Genomic DNA, 16,958 nt, shown 5'->3' with positions numbered 1-16,958 from the left:
GATAGTTTGCAAATGCGTCATCTCGATGATCATCTGGTTTTTCAGGCATAAAATCTTCCACAAAACAATCTCCAACTTGGCTCGGAGGAAGATACAATAGGCCCAAAATATGCTTCAGCCATTTACCTATTTCTGAGTTCTCGTTTTTATACTCAGAACTCAACCCCACATTTTGTACTTTACGCCACCTATAACAAGATTATAGAATAAATTCTTTATTTCAGAAAGTACTTGCATTCAAGACAAAGTTTGAAACAGGTCAAATTTTATAAAAAAAATACATCTTTAAAAAATAATGAGAATATTTAGGAGCCAATTTTTTGACAGAAATTATGACATCTTTTTTATGTCAAAAAATAAATTTTTTTGAAGATATTTTACCTAACATTCTTATTTTAACTTATATCAAATGTTGTTTTTTGTAAAAAAAAAATTGAAAAAATAAATATTTGAAAAAAGAAATTACAGTAAAGTTTGAAATAAACATATTGAAATGTTTAGTTTTACAGCAAAAAAATATGATGACGTCATAACTCAAGTTTTTCTTAACAATCTACTATTTGCCAGTTACATTGCTATACGTATTACTTACCAAGCTTGAGCAAGATGAAATCGACAACCAACAACATTTTCTTCCGGAAAAACTTCTCGCACGCTGGAGTGGATACCTAATTCGTAATCAATCACAAACCTAATCAATAATTCGTTGGATTTAAATTGCATCCCAAATCTTGACATATTTTCTTTAATAATTCGAATAATGATTTGTAAGTGAATTTTTGCTTATTAGGTAACAAACAAAATGCAACCGGAACATAAGTGTCATTAATCAATGTATGTAATGTAAACATTTGAAAAAAAAAATTTGTGCAATAATCGAATGTTCCATCCATAAATAAAGTGGAATTGTTACACATAAATGAAAGATTAGACAGACATGAAAAAACAACAATATTAAACTGTTCATCATTAATCAACAAAAACTGTTCATTTTTGATAGTAAATATTTCAATTTGTTTCAAAAATTCTTGAACATCCTTGGGTGATTTTGGCAATTTTGGAACCGTTTTCAATCGCGTGCGATTAATGTTCTTTTTTATGTGTTGGCCATCTTTTGTTGACAGAGAGGTAAGTACTTCGCTTTGCTTTTCGATTTCCTTGTGTAACAACTTCGCAGGTCGTTTCGCAATATCTTCTGTTGCTTTTCTTTTAAGAGAATTTTTAACTTTCTAGCGAATTATTACTTCTTCAGCAAGGTCATGATTGTGTTCACCACTAACTTTTGAAAACACATTATTTAATGTATATAGTTTTGCTTTACACTGTTTATTTGTTCAATACCACACAGTTTCACCAAACTTTTTTAATTCACGAACCTTTCTAAATTTGAATTTTTGAAAAACTGTAAGTGGTTTTCCCCGTTCACTTAACATCATTTCAAAATCCATTGCGCGGTGCGATTGTTCACTCTTTACTGTTTGGAAATAAACTGCAATTTTAAAAATTCCACCCTATCAAGCTAATCTCCACTTTCTCTTATTTTTACTAAGAAACTAATTAGGTAAACCCTGTAAACCCAGGTAATACTGTGTAGGATTAAATTTTATTGTTAGATACGGAGCGCAATTGACCATACAAAGCACATTAGCGATATTACCTGAAAATCCCTCAAAATTTTGGACGCAATTCGGATACCTCCGCGTGAAGTACTTTTTGCGAACTTGCTCCGCTGTCGCTCGTGCTCTAAATATCGCGTGCGTTCGCAAAAAGCATACTTCACGAACTGTTTCATAAATAACTATTGCTGTACTTACCAAATGTGTTTATATCGCCTAATTCGTCAAATTCACTGTTAAATGCACATTGCACGGCATACACCATTCCAAGCATTTCTCGTCAAGTTTCTATCTTTATATGTTTCTATTGTTTTGTCCCCAAGAACAGGTCTCGCTTCAATTAATATTATTAATATTTCACCATCAATCTGAGACATCATAATATAAAAATCTGCACCTAGTTCAAACAGCCATAAAGTGTAAATGCAAACAATATACCAATATTCTAAGTAATGAAGCTTAAAATAGGACACAACCTCGCAATTTTTACAGAATGGATCGATTTACTTGAAAATTTTAGAGTAAGTAGTGGATAGTCCAAGGATCAAAATCTATATGATGTCGAAAGGCGCTTTTACCATGGTGGTGGTTGCCACCCCATCCCGGGGGTGGAAATTTTTATTATATTTTGACTGCAAGAGTTGGTAAAAACATTCATTATAAGCAATAAACGTTCTATACATTTTTTTGATAAAATTGATAGTTTTCGATTTATTCGCTATCGAAAGTGTTAATTTTATATCGAAAAAATCAATGTTTTTAATCAGTTTTCTGCTAATAACTCAAAAAGTTTTCGTTTTATCAAAACAACTTTACTTAACAAAAATGTACCTTTTGAAAAAATATACAAAACCGTTTTTTTTTTAATTTTCTTTAAGACCCATAGTAATTGAGCTATACTTTATTATATATTGGCTCTTCTTCGTCAAATGCTAAATATTGTAGTTTCAAAGTCAAAGGACGGGAAAACTATGCATTCTTCGAGGATAACTTGGTAAAACTAATTTAAACTATTTAAAAATATGTATTTCCAGAAAGAAAAAAAATCTCTAGCTAAAAAAGTTAAGTGACTTATAATGAAAAGAATGTAAGTCCCTATTTTTCAGCAAAAAAGTGATCGTAAACAACCCCCTAATCACCATCCTAATTAAAATTTGTCATTGACCTGATTTGGTTTTCTTGATTTATGTATTGTTAATAGGTTCTAGAAGTTTGATTGGCTTAGAATGATTAGTTTTTAAAAAAATGGAGTTAAAAACGAATAACGAGTTTTTATAGTTTGGTAAAAAATGCCATTTTCTTCAGAATAGAAAGATTACCATCAGATATACAAAAAAATATTTAAATATGAAATTGTAGCTTATTTACTTCCCAAGAACTTAGTTTGCAAAAATTTGTTTTATGGCAAAAGTTGAGTGAGCTATTGACAATTAAAACTTGTAATATCATGCAAAAACCACCTTTACCAACCCTTTCAATGCCACCTCTTTTTGTGACTGAGAATTTTAAAAGGATTTAATATTAATAAGCTTATAGATCTTGGAAAAACCTACAAAATTCTTTTTTAACAAACTTTCTGAGATTAAAAATAAAAAATTTACGGTTAAAAAATCAATATATTTTTTTGAAAAAAGAAGAGAAATCCAATTATTGGAAGCATAATAATGTAAGTTGGCGGTGTTTTTACCCAAGTAGTAATTTTTCGACGCATTGGTTGTCAGTACAAACAAATGCACTGTATATAACGTTGCCCGAGAGCATTTTCAGTTGTTTCGGCCAACGTCCCCTATCCCGACTGACATTACGATGTTACAACGTTAAGTAATACCTTTAGTTACACGGGCAACTAATTTATTACCATTGTGACAACTATTGTCCTTTTCATGATCATTTTTCAGTGCGTAACAAATGATAGGGAAAAGGGTAAGTAGTCCGTGATAATACACATTTATGACATTTATTCTAACATGACATTTTAGTTAAATCTGACAGTTGTCACATTTTATTTTCAATTTGGAATAAAAATAAGTCAAATGTGTTTCTTGCATTTATAAAATGGTATTTTCTTTGATTTGTATAGTCTTATAAATTATACAGATTTTATTTGTACCTAATATTATTATCTAATTAAAAAAAACATTTTTTTATTATGGGGCCATCTATCGACAACTAGAATAACTAGAATAAATGTTACAAAAATGTCACCGACGAAATGTAATCACCGACGTGCCTTTTTTTCTGTCACATACAATTTAATGCGTTAGAAAGAAATCGAAAAACTGTGACGCACTGAAAGATGATCATGAGAAATACTGTACATATCACAGTTAAGTTTTTTCAACAATCGCAACGACTTAAAAACGTTATAATGCTAAACTAATTTACGCCCTGGCTGATTTGGGTTTTCTGGTCGACTCTGAAGTTGTCTGTCACGACCCTAGGTGTTGTTCTAGGTGTGTGAAGGCCGCGTCTCACCATCAAACAATTTGATCAAACAGTTTGAGCAAACTCCGGAAGTACGTCAAAGTGACGTCACAATTGCAGTTTTTTTGAAATTATAAAAATCTGTGCTCTCACTATCAGTCTAGTTTGATCAAATTTTTTGTATTGAGTTTTCTAACTTGTTTGTACTTTATTTAAAATTAAAATTTTTCATTATTATCCACAATGAACACTCAGGATGTCACGTCACTAACTGTCACTTTCAGTTTGCTCAAACCAAAACTTCAGAAGGAGAAAAACAATTTGCTTTATAACCTTATTTTTTTCTTATTATTATTTGTTTTATTTTGCTGGAAATTTTCGATTTATTTAACAACCTGTTTGTTTGTTTTTTTAATAGCTGGTTTGTAATAAAAACAACAGCTAACTTAAGGGGATAGGCGCAAAATGTCGCTAGTTAAAATGTTCTATGTATTTTAAATGTTTTGAATTTTTTGCGAATCCTGAGAAATCTAATAAATATTTTGAAAAATTTAAACGCAGAAAGAAAGATTACGTTATTACCGAGGACCGAAAGTCCCTGAAAACTTCTATAATGTTTATTTTAATAAGTTACAGGGGTGAAAAAAAGACAAAATGTAGTGTCATTTTAATTCCAAATATCTCATTCAAACGAAACGTTTTGGTTTTTCTAAATAATGCAGTCTTTCATTCTGCGTTTAAATTTTTCAAAAATACTTATTATAGTTTCCTCATGATTCGACAAAAATGAATAGGTACATTTTACAACTAGAATATTTTGTCATCCACTAATTTTAACAGCTGCATGTCTGGATCAAATTCTTCAAACAATTGTTTCGCATTTAACATTAGAAACAAGTGAACACAACATTTTGTGTTTTGCAAAATTACATATGTTTAGATATTTTAGTTTTCCATCGTTAGCTTCTAATAGGCTCACCGAATGCCAGAACTCTTCAATAACACCTGAAATACTGCTTGCACTGTTACTTGAAATCTGCAAGTTTGTTACACAAGAATCCAATTTTCAGTTTCATTTCTCTGTAATATTCATCATCTACGTCCTGAATCTTATTTTCGGTAATGACTTATTTATTCTGAATCTTATTTTCGGTCTTATTATCGGATTGGGAAATTGTAACCAAAAGTGTGAAAATTAATTTAGAAATGGGGTAAATACTATTAAAAAGCAAATTTTATTTTAGTCATAACAAAATTTTGAAATATACCAAAAATCTACTAAAAAATATTACCTACTAGAATATTTTAAAAAATATCAAAAATCTACCAAAAAGGTAGAAATCTCCTAAATGTGGCAACGCTGTTAAGGAGAATGCTACACTTTTGACACTGGTCACATGACCTCTCTGTCACCCAATAAGAGGGTGCGTTCTAAAATGGTTGGGATAGTCAGCGCGGCCGGGTTTGGTTGGCGATTGGACTTCTAAGTTGTCTTATCGGTCTAGGGTTGGTAATAAGGTATTTTTTTAGTAATATTGTTTAATGCACCATTTTGGTTTTACTTGAGATTTTTGGGATGTAAAGAAAATGAAAACACAGAATATAAAATATGCAGGCATTTTCTGATACCTTTAACCCGCCAGTGGTCGCTATATGAGATTTTCTCTCACTATTTCAGAAAATTGCGCACAACTTTTTTTCTGGGAAATTATACGCGCTGTAGTTCCTTCTAGTCTCCTAACTATCCTCCCTCGACAATCTAATAGACTCGTCCGCTCAGATAGTGACTCAGTTTACTTAGTATCACCATATTGTTGAGTCAGTGCGCTTCATGTGAGAGATTCTCTCATCAAGCGACCACCGGCGTCACCAACTGTGTATAAAAATTAATTTTATTTTCCCCGCTAAAACCTAAAATAATATCCTTTTATGATGTAATAAAAGGCGCCGTGGATGTGGTCGATGATATGAAAATCTTATATTTTGTTTCACGGGTTAGTTGTAGATGGTCACTTACCATATATTTTTCAATGTTAAATATTGGCGGCATCAATAGTCACATTTTATATAAAGATAATAATAATAAAACAGAAAAACATCGTGTCTTTTTAAAGCAGATGGCTTTATCGTTGATGAAACCTCATCTTTTTTGTAAAATTTTGTAAAGAAAGGCAAAAGTTGGATATGTGAGAGAAAATCTCACGCGCGACCACTCGCGTAACAACCTACCTAGCGACCAATGCCGGGTTAAAAGCACTATCAATACATTAATTTTATACAGAACATCTTTAACATAAATTTTGACTTTTATATTAAAATTTGATTTTTTTAAATTTGCATATTTTTTGTCAAAAATGTGGTAAAAAAAGTAGCGCGTGTGTTTTTTAAAGGTGAAATATCCATATTTGACGGTAATCTGAGATGCGCTTATAAATTTCAGATCAGGTAATTTTGTGTGTCCTTATGTAAGTCCTTTATGTATTTATATAAATTTAAATGCCTAATACGATGTCAAAATAGTTACCTTTTTGGTTTTCGCATTCACCATACAGGTGTTAAAAATATAGGTAAAAAACATAACTAGCCTGACTCCTTGAGCAACCATTGCACGCGCAGGTTCTTTTTATAGTCGCTTCAGTTGTCTTATGCAACGCATACGAAACGATGTTGCTTCATAGGAGGTTGCCTAGGCAACGTCAAGACAACTCAAAAATCGTCCACCAAATTAGTGCAGAATAGGGTCTTCTAGGCAATAACAACGTTGTAACCAAACGTTGCCACGCGGTAGACAACGTTGTCGCGTCGACAAATTGCTACTTGGGTAGTCATTGGACTTATTTATTCTTCTTTATTTATGTATTATTAATAGTTTCCAAAAGTTTGACTGGCTTAGAATGATTGGTTTTTAAAAAACTGAAGTTTAAAGCGAATAACGAATGTTTGCAATTGGGTAAAAAATGCCATTTTCTTCAGAATAGAAAGATTAGCATCAGAGATACGAAAAACTGTTTAAATATGAAATGGTAGGTAATTTAATTTCCAAGAACTTGGTTTGATAAAATTTGTTCTACGGCAAAAATTGAGTGAATCGTAAATGAGTATACGATCGAAAAACATTGATTTTTTAGATATAAAACTAACACTTTCGATAGCGAATAAATCAAAAACTATTAATTTTATCAAAAAAATGTATAGAACATTTTTTGCTTAGAAAGAAGGTTTTTATTAACTTTTGCGGTCAAAATATAATAAAAAATTTCCACCCTTGAGATGGGGTGGCAACCACCCCCGTGGTAAAAGCGCCTGTCGGCATCATATAGATTTTGATCCATGGACTATCCACTACTTATTCTCAAATTTTCAAGCAAATTGATCCATTCTGTAAAAATTTCGAGGTGAAACGCTTTGGTTCCTGGACTACAAACAACCAAGGAAACTATTTTTTAAAGTACTTAACCCCCCACCCCACCTCCGTTGGTACTCGAGTTTGATGTGATTCGATAGATTTTTCAAATATATTGAACACGTATTTTTCAGTTTTTTATTCGATCTGACGTACACGTACATTTCACGAAATATTCGCTTTTTTTGTGAAACCTTGTACCTAACTCGCCCATTTCCTTACGCCCTGGACAAATCGTCAGATTTTTGAAATATACACTGTTCTGCATGTACTTAACTGAATCTGATGATTTTGAGTTTTTGAGTTTTGAGGATATATTTTTTAGGACACCCCTTAACGAAATTCCCTGTATTAAGAGTCTATAGATGGTATGGGTAAAAAATTTTCAGGGTAGGTACAAGATTTCTCCCCATGTGATTTTCTGACGCGCTCGAGAAAAATCTCCGCTTGGGCTCCCCCACCATAAGTAGTTTTGAAAAATTTGTAAGCAAAATAAAAGACTACATTATTACCGACGGCCAAAAGTTCCTGAAAACTTCTATAAATTACAGGGGTAAAAAAAGAGAAAATTTAGAATGATTTTTAGTTTTAAATATCTCATTGATAACAATGTTTTTGTTTATTCTAAGGAACTTTCGGCCCTCAATAATAATGTAATCTTTCATACTGCGTTTAAATTTTTCAAAAATATTTATTCGTTTTTTCAGGATTCGAAAAAAATTATGCATTTAAAAAGCATTGGTTCGAAATTTTGCGCCTACGCTCTTACTAAATTTTTGTATCAATATTTTACCTGCTTGTTAAAAGAAAATAATAACTAAAAAAACGATATTTTGATTCGAAATAATATAGTTTTGATTCGAAGTAATACAATAAGACAGAATATTTTCCAAAAATTTGATTTACTTTTTCCCAAAGGAACGTTAAAAAACATTGGGTTTATAAATGGACGCTTTTTAAATTAATACTTTTTTATTATCAATATGTTTTTCACCAGAAAGTAGCGCACCTTCTTGTCATAAGTTCGAATGATACTGTTTTTACCGGAACATGAGCTTTAATTTTTAATTGTGACATAACGGTTCTTTCCATATTGAAATATTTTTAAGGTTGCGATATTACAATTTTTTGAGAAAACACATTATGTATAACGCAATTTGTTAGTTAGATAGATAATACAAAAATTAATGTTATTTTGAGTAAATACACTTTTGAATAGGATGGGTGGAATATTATTTTACATATTTTTTAGACCGAACTACGAAAATCGCCAAAGAAATTTAGATTTGGCCTTCGAAACGAATGCTATCCTCTCGACCTATCCAGAGATCCACGAAGAACTTATAAACGAACAGTTGATATACCACCAAAATTATCCAGATCTGAAACTCAGATTTTCAAAATTACTCGACCATCACCTAAAACTAGATCCTAAATATTTGGCTAGAGCAATATTTATGGTCCATGCTTACCGACTTTTAGAAAAGCCATCAGTTCTCAATCAAAGCAACCTGAAAAACGCTTACGTGCTAGGATGGTGTCATAAAATGGTAAGATATTCTTTTATAATAACATTGCTTTTATCCTTTTATCACAATCTCTTTAACGTAGCGAAGTATAATTTATTATCTGGAATTAAGCCACAAAGTTCTCACTCTGCGCAAGGAGAAAACTGACTCTCCCTGTCTTATTCCATTGCCAGTTTCAATTGGGTCAGTTAGTTCTTCATCTACTTTTACTCTTATCTTGTTGTTCTGGTAGATATTTTCGATCGTTTTAAGTATTCCTAGAGGTACCTCTCTCGAGTATAACAAATGGATAACGTCCTTTAATATGACCCTGTCGAAAGCCTTCTTAAGGTCCATGAAACACATGTATGCCGGTTTGTTGTATTCTAACGATTTTTTTTAACCTGCCTTATTATAAATATAGTGTCAGTGCATGATCTTCCCGACCTAAAACCTTGTTGTTCTTCTGCTAATGTTATAATTTTATTCAGTTTACTTTGGTCGTTAATTTTAGTCTTCTTCTTTCTTCTTCTTCTTGTAATAGGACTATGTCCTGTTTCACTGTTACAGTCTTTGCTGCGATCCGGAGCTCCAACTCTCGTACCATCGTTTTTTGGGTCTTCCTATGGGTCGCTTGGTGTTGGGCTTCTGTGTTTTCGCCCAATGCGCCATACGTTCAGGGTCCATCCGATCTACGTGGTCCCTCCACATGCGTCCATTTTAGTGTTGTGTTTAAAAAATTAATTCCTCTGTAATTCTCCGGGTCCGATTTATCTTCCTTTTTGAAGAGAGGTATTATGATGCTTGATCACCATTCTTGTGGTATTCTGTTTTTTGTTCTAAAATTTTTTGGATTAGTTTTAATACTCTCAGAAACGTAGTGATAATATGGGAGATGGTTTATTTAGGTGTTCCAGTTTGATAATAATAATAATATCGTATGGCATTTTTGCCGGGGAGATCCTTTCGGATTGTTCCGGCGCTATTTACATCTTTAACCCTGTTTCAAGTAACTAGTGTCGATGTACACTAGCCCACTTTGATAGTTATGATGAAGAATATTTTCTACTGCGGCATTCCGTTCATTATATTTAGTTGCAGCAAATGCCTATCAGATCCGTTAAAGTGGATGGTTTATGCGACTTAACATCCATATCTCCCAGGCCTTTCCGCTGAACTGTATTTTTCTTAGATTTTATTTAAAAATATTAAAAAATTTCAATAAATATTTGCAATTTATAATGTTACTAGCTGAACAATTTTATACTTACACTTTTAGCATGATGCCTCCCTTTTACTGGACGACGACATAGCAGATGCTGCTGACACCAGGTATAATAAACCAACATGGCACACTCTTCCAGATGTAGGTGTCAACCAAGCGATTCTTGATGCAGCGTTTTTAGAAACGGGTGCTAATATCCTCATATTAAACCACCTATCCTCTCATCCACAATGTATTAATATCCTAAAATCAATTTTGAAATCGTTCTCAATCACGAACGTGGCTCAAATATTCGAACTACAACAGTTCAAAATGGAGGAGGTAGAGAAGTATCAAAATTTTATAAAGTTTTACCATTATAACCTACCTTTGATTAAATCTGCCCTTTATTTGGCGAACATTGATGACGAAAGTATCCATGCTATTGCTGAAGAAATTTGTCTTGAGATTGCAGTGTTTCATAAAATTCATGTAAGTTATACCTTAACGGAACCCTTGTGCAAGACATATTGACCTATAGATTGGGCCGGGCCGAAAAAGGGAAAAAAAATTTTTTGGGAACTTTTAAACGGGCTAGTAAAAAAAAGTTGTATGTGGTAGTCCTAATACTGTGTACCAAACATAGGCCGAATTAAATTATTTTTGACCGGGCCCCCGGGGACCTAAAAAAATATTTTTTTTTTGCTTTATTTTTGGGGCAGGCTAGTGTCTAAGATATTAATATCAATGCTACTATCTTGTTAAAACATTTTCATCCTGATCTAAAAAGATTTAACCGGCCCCCAGGACTAAAAATATAAGAGAGGGTTAACCAATGCATATTTATTTACTATTTTTGCGCTGTGCACTGTGCAGCTTTTTGCTTGAATTAATATTCGGCACAAAAGGTTTTTATATTGAACTAATATGCAGATATTTAACATTATTTCGTATATTCATTTAACCCAGAATTCACCACGATGAGGTTGCTGCACGGTGAGTTCCACTCGCCCACCCTCCTTTGCTCAACATTTTTACTTACTCATTCCTTGAAGCATAGTGTCGACATTTACTTTCAAATATTGGCTAATTCTTTCTGGCATCAAGTTTAGTTCGAATATAACCATCTATAGATTCTTCACCACACACTTCTATTGATGCATCAGTAATTATCTTCACACACCTCTCCACCGCTTAGTATGGCAAGGAAAATTGTCAAACTTTGGGACTTGTTTCACCATGTCCCACAATTATTCTTCGTCTGCTAAATGCTGTATTAGAGGAGGATTTGTTACAGTACTATTCATCCAGTCTATGAGATCTATGTATTCTTCTGCATCGACATTGATTTAGGGATTTGGGATACTATGAAAGCACAATTTTTATACCGGCCTTCCTACATTTTAAAATCCTTCTGAGAGCATCTTCTCTAATACGTTGACGTTAATCTGTTAACATACAAATTTGAATGATTTCCGGGTGTACAAATTAAGCATTGTCTTAAATAACTTTATTGATAAAATGATGAGACATTGGGCGCGTTCACCAGATGCAAACGTTGGCAATCAGTTTGCGCTTTATGGTTCTGAACGACTTGCTAACGTCAAACATGTTTGGAAAGCGGTCAGTTCGCTGTCAACAAGTTTAGAATCAAAGCGCAAACATTTGTGAATGTGTTTGCATCTGGTGAACGCAGTCATTATTCGGAAAATCTCTCGAGGGCTGCATTGATTTCCATAGATGCCTGGCGCCATATTCCAATTTTGGTTGTGTTTTTATCTCAAATCTCATACGTGAATATACTTGTATTACAAACTCAGCTTACATCTTTAAGCTTTCTCAAGGATCAGTTGTAGCTACATAAACTCTAAGAATGCGGTTAGCTGTCGTGAACCAACGTGTTTGTGCCATCTCCCTTGGACTTTTCTCTGCCAAACTTTGAGAACATATTCCATCTCCAATTATTGCTTAGGATAGTTTGGACAAATACTATTGATCTGGACTTGGATCATTTTCATTTACAAGAGGCAGGACAGCTTCTATGGTGTTAAATTTAATAAAAGGCATTTTTTCGAAATTGGGAAGAAGGGATCCAATCGGCTCAGAATATGAATAGAGATCTGTTGTGTGGTCATCTAGTTTTTGCAGCAAATATCTCAAGGGAAGTTTATTAGCGTGCAACGGGCATACACTCCACTGTAATGGTTTATTTACTCACCTTTCTATAATTCGTATGATTCCGCCTTCCAGTCCGTATTTACATTTGAACCATCACATCCCATAACACCTAATTTGCTTAGATCTATAATAGCTTGTAAGTAGTCTAATATTCCTTCGACAATATCCATGACACGAGACTGGCTAAGATCCAAGTACCCAAAATATAAACTACCGGGTCCTTCAATTAAAGCTATATGGTTTTTAGTTTTCATAATTCGTCTCGCCTTTCCGAATATCATAGTTTGATCTTTCCTTTCATCAAAGTGTAGCCCTTCAATATTGTCTTGTTTAAATTTTTATTCCCATGCTGGAGTTGCCGTCTGTTTCCCTTAACTCCTCTCCGAATTTTATTTGTGTCGAATAACCAGCACTGTATTATCTTTGAAGGTTTAGTTTAGATCTTCTAAAACGACATTTAAAAGCTTAAGTATTTTTCCTGCCTACTGTATTATCTTTCTTTTGCTTAATATTAAAATATGACAACAGAAGCTTTTTTAATAGCCCCAAACATTATTTTAACAATATAAAAATTCTTTAAAGGCCGGGGGGCCCGGTTAATTACTTTCTAAATCGTCCCAAATTTGGTATAGGATTATATAAATAATAGTTACAACTTTTAGCAACTAGCCTTGTACAAGAATTTAAAAAAAATTTCGACCAAAAAAAAATTTTAAGGGCCAGGAGGCCCGGTTAAATATTTTTTAAACCGGTCCAAATTTGGTATAGGATTATATAAATGCTAGTCCCAACTTTTGGCAACTAGCCGTGTGGAAAAATAAAAAGAAAAAATTTCGGCCCGGCCTACTATAGATTCCACAGTGCTGCCGCCAAAGGGCATAGTATTTTAACTGAAAAATGTAGATAGGTACCGATAACAAAATTTGCAGTTTCATTTAATAATAATACATTATCCAACGAGCAGGTAATGATGGGACTATTCTGCCGTGCTTAGGAAAAACGCCGTATCTGCAGAGAGATCACATTTGAGTAAAATCGGTTTTTGTTTAAATGTCTAGCCGTTGAAAACTATTTAGAATTTTTTTTTTGTTTTCTAATTTATATACATAATAAATATCATAGAATTCATATTTATATATAAGATTGGTAAAATATATTTTATTTACTCTAAAAACTCATGTTACTGCGTTCTTTCTAAGTATACTACATAAATTAACTTTTTCCTCCTTAGGAAGAATGTAGTACTGCGTTTGCGCTAAGCATTTTCTTATTTTATAATACTCTGATGTAGACTCTCTCTATAACGAACACGGTTATTACGAGGTTTCGCTTATAACGAGGTACACTAGATGTCCCATGAAACTCCTATTGAACTGAACACCTGCATAACGAGGCATATTTGGATATAACGAGGAAAAATGAAATCGTAAAATATGTATCTTTATTATTCTTTATCTATTTTTAGCGCTGTAATGGCTATAAGTAAATACCCCAACTACTTGTATTTATACATAAATTCCCAACATCTGTGCGGTTATCGAGGGTAGTGCTTTAATAGAAATCCACCGCCTACCTATAATAAACTTCTTCCTATTCTGTTTATCTATTGGCCGATACTGAATATTGTAAAAAAAATTATAATTTATGATGGCGAAGCCTAATTGTGGAGGAAACAATATTTAGCATCCTATATTGCTCCGAACGGCATCACTATAGAAAGTAATATTTTAGACAACTATATATACAAGGTGTCCCAAAAGTAGTGGAACGGTCGAATATTTCGCGAACTAAACATCGGATCGAAAAACTGAAAAATACGTGATCAATTATTTTCAAAAATCTATCCAATGACACCAAACACCAATCCCCACTACACCCCCTGGAGGTGGGGTAGGGAGTAACTTTAAAATCTCAAATGGAAACCCCCAGTTTTTCTTGCAGATTTTAATTAGTTACGTAAAAGTAAGCAACTTTTATTCAAGACATTTTTTCGAACTGTGGATAGATGGCGCTATAATTGGGAAAAACGATTTATCCTGATACCATAGGTAAATTATAGAGACGGTCTAATATCTCATGAAATACACTTCCAAATGGGAAACTAAAAAACAGATTTTTAATCTTTTTCGAAAACCTTTCGAATAACACCAAACGTGACCCTCCAACCCACCCCCTGGAGGTGGGGTGGGGGGTAACTTTAAAATCCTAAATAGCAATCCCCATTTTTATTACAGATTCGGATCCGTCATGAAAAATTAAGCAACATTTATTCGAAACATTTTTTAAAATTTCTGATAGATGGCGCTAATAAATCGTATTTTTCCAATTAAAGCGCCATCTATTAACAATTCTAAAAAATGTTTCAAATAAATGTTGCTTAATTTTTCATGACGGATCCGAATCTGTAATAAAAAATGGGGGTTGCTATTTAGGATTTTAAAGTTACCCCGCCCCACCTCCAGGGGGTGTTTAGGTGGTAGTGGGTTTTTTAGTTTCCCATTTGGGAGTGTATTTCGTGAGATATTAGACCGTCTCTATAATTTACCTATGGTATCAGGATAAATCGTTTTTCCCAATTATAGCGCCCTCTATCCACTCTTTGAAAAAATGTCTTGAATAAAAGTTACCTACTTTTACGTAAAGAATCCAGATTTGCAAGAAAAATTGGGGGTTTCCATTTAAGATTTCAAAGTTACCCCCACCCCACCTCCAGGGGGTGTAGTGGGGGTTGGTGTTTGGTGTCATTGGATAGATTTTTGAAAATTATTGAACATGTATTTTTCAGTTTTTCGATCCGATGTTTACTTCGCGAAATATTCGACCGTTCCGCTACTTTTGAGACACCCTATATATGTATGCACAATATTATTGTTGTCTGATATAACGAGATCCGCATATAGCGAGATAATTAGTCTGACATTTCAGTTCTCGTTATAAAGGGAGTCTACTGTATAATAAATACAATATAACGATGAAAAAGGAGAATAAAAAACATTTTTTATAAAAGTGTGTCATGAAAATGGACAAAAATAGTGCTGGAAATAATTAGGAATTAATAAGTTTTCCGCTAAGGGGCGTTTCTTGCATTTTAAAATTAAAAACATTCCAGAACGATTTAACATTTACGATCAAGTTTATTTTTAATTATTAATTATTAGACATTGATTTAACTATGTACTTTTATAACACATTTTTTATTTAGAAATTCTACGACCTACGGCGACCAAAATACTTCGTATAAAAATTTGTATTTCGAACAAGCTTTATAAAATTTGCACTGTTGAAAATGTCTGATGTAACGTAATAATACAATGTCGCATCAACAACAATATACATACACATAGAAAACTCCGCTATACCTCAGGAAACTCCACATTTAGTGGAAGTATTTGTCTCACTTAGTAGTACAGCATTGTTTCTAGAACCACACATTATTTCTTGATCACCAACAACTCAAACATATATGTGTTTAGATTTTCTGTTGATAAAGAAAAAATAGCCTTCTGCAGTATTAACTGTGTTCTATTAAACATATTTAAAAATTATATCAAACAACCGTTCTCGTTGAAAAATGGCAACAAACTAACCTTATTAAAAATTTTACACATGCTGTAAAAATCTGTCAAATGCTTAGGCAGAACGCCGCATCTAGCGCCTGCTTAGGATAAACGCGGCAATTGACCTTTAAATACGGCGTTTTTTCTAAGTATTTTTCAGATGACGCATTTATTCTAAGTATCCATGAACATTTTTGAAGATACGGCATAAAATGCGTTGTGTTTAATGTTTTTTGGCTTAACTTACGTCATTTTTAGTAAGCAAATAAGATAGATATGCAAATTAGGGTTAGAAAAATGTATAAATATAATTTTTTCAGATTTTTGCAGATACGGCGTTTTCTCTAAGCACGGCAGTATTTACATTATATTACATTTCATGCGAGTAAAATACTATACTTTTTCTACGACTATTTTTTTTTAATTAGTACAAAAATTATTGTACTTTATAATGGATAAGCAAAAAAAAATATTGGCAAAGGTCGCAACTGTAATGAAGTAAAGTATAAAAGACTAACGAGTCAGAAACACGTGAGTGCGGTTGCATTAAATATTTTTTATATTTTTTTCTGTATTCTTTTCTCCACATTGCAAGCTGTGCCGATATATTTATAGTCACCTACATATACCTATAATACTGTGGACTCGCATTCATTAAGATCCTTTTTATGTTTTAAACATCCTAGCGTTTCTTTCCTCGGGTAGCTGTAGCTCCTTGGTGTGGCTGTGTTAGTTTTAGTCCTGAATCCAACGGCGTCTTCTAACCTTTTTGTCACAATTGGGCACTTGCTCCTGGAGTGATCCTTCCCCAAAATAAATTGCTCTTTTTTCCAACTTGGCTATACCGTACTGATGACGACTAATGAGTCAGAAACACGTGTCTGCGGTTACATCTTTTTTTTTATTTTTTTTGTATTATTTATTCCACGTTGCGAGCTTTGCCAATATATTTTTCCTTATCTATACCTATACTGTGAACTCGCATGATTTAAGTTCTTTTTATAGATGGAAATTATCTCTTTGCTGTAAATTGTTATTTATATACCTGCAATATAATAAATGAAACGT

At 33.0% G+C, this 16,958-nt stretch overlaps 1 protein-coding gene across 1 annotated transcript in view; it reads left to right on the top strand.

The window, feature by feature from the left end:
* Positions 1-16,958, top strand: part of LOC126881605 (farnesyl pyrophosphate synthase-like) — a 34,527-nt gene that overhangs the window by 6,272 nt on the left and 11,297 nt on the right. Inside the window, exons 2-3 of the mRNA XM_050645966.1 lie at positions 8,696-8,993; positions 10,231-10,647. Of these exons, the coding sequence (XP_050501923.1) occupies positions 8,696-8,993; positions 10,231-10,647 (715 nt within the window). The remainder of the gene's footprint in view (positions 1-8,695; positions 8,994-10,230; positions 10,648-16,958) is intronic.

Source organism: Diabrotica virgifera, chromosome 3, assembly GCF_917563875.1.
Source record: "Diabrotica virgifera virgifera chromosome 3, PGI_DIABVI_V3a".
Lineage (NCBI taxonomy): Eukaryota > Metazoa > Arthropoda > Insecta > Coleoptera > Chrysomelidae > Diabrotica > Diabrotica virgifera.
The sequence above is the reverse complement of the archived record's forward strand: the minus strand, read 5'-3'. Positions and strand labels throughout refer to the sequence as shown.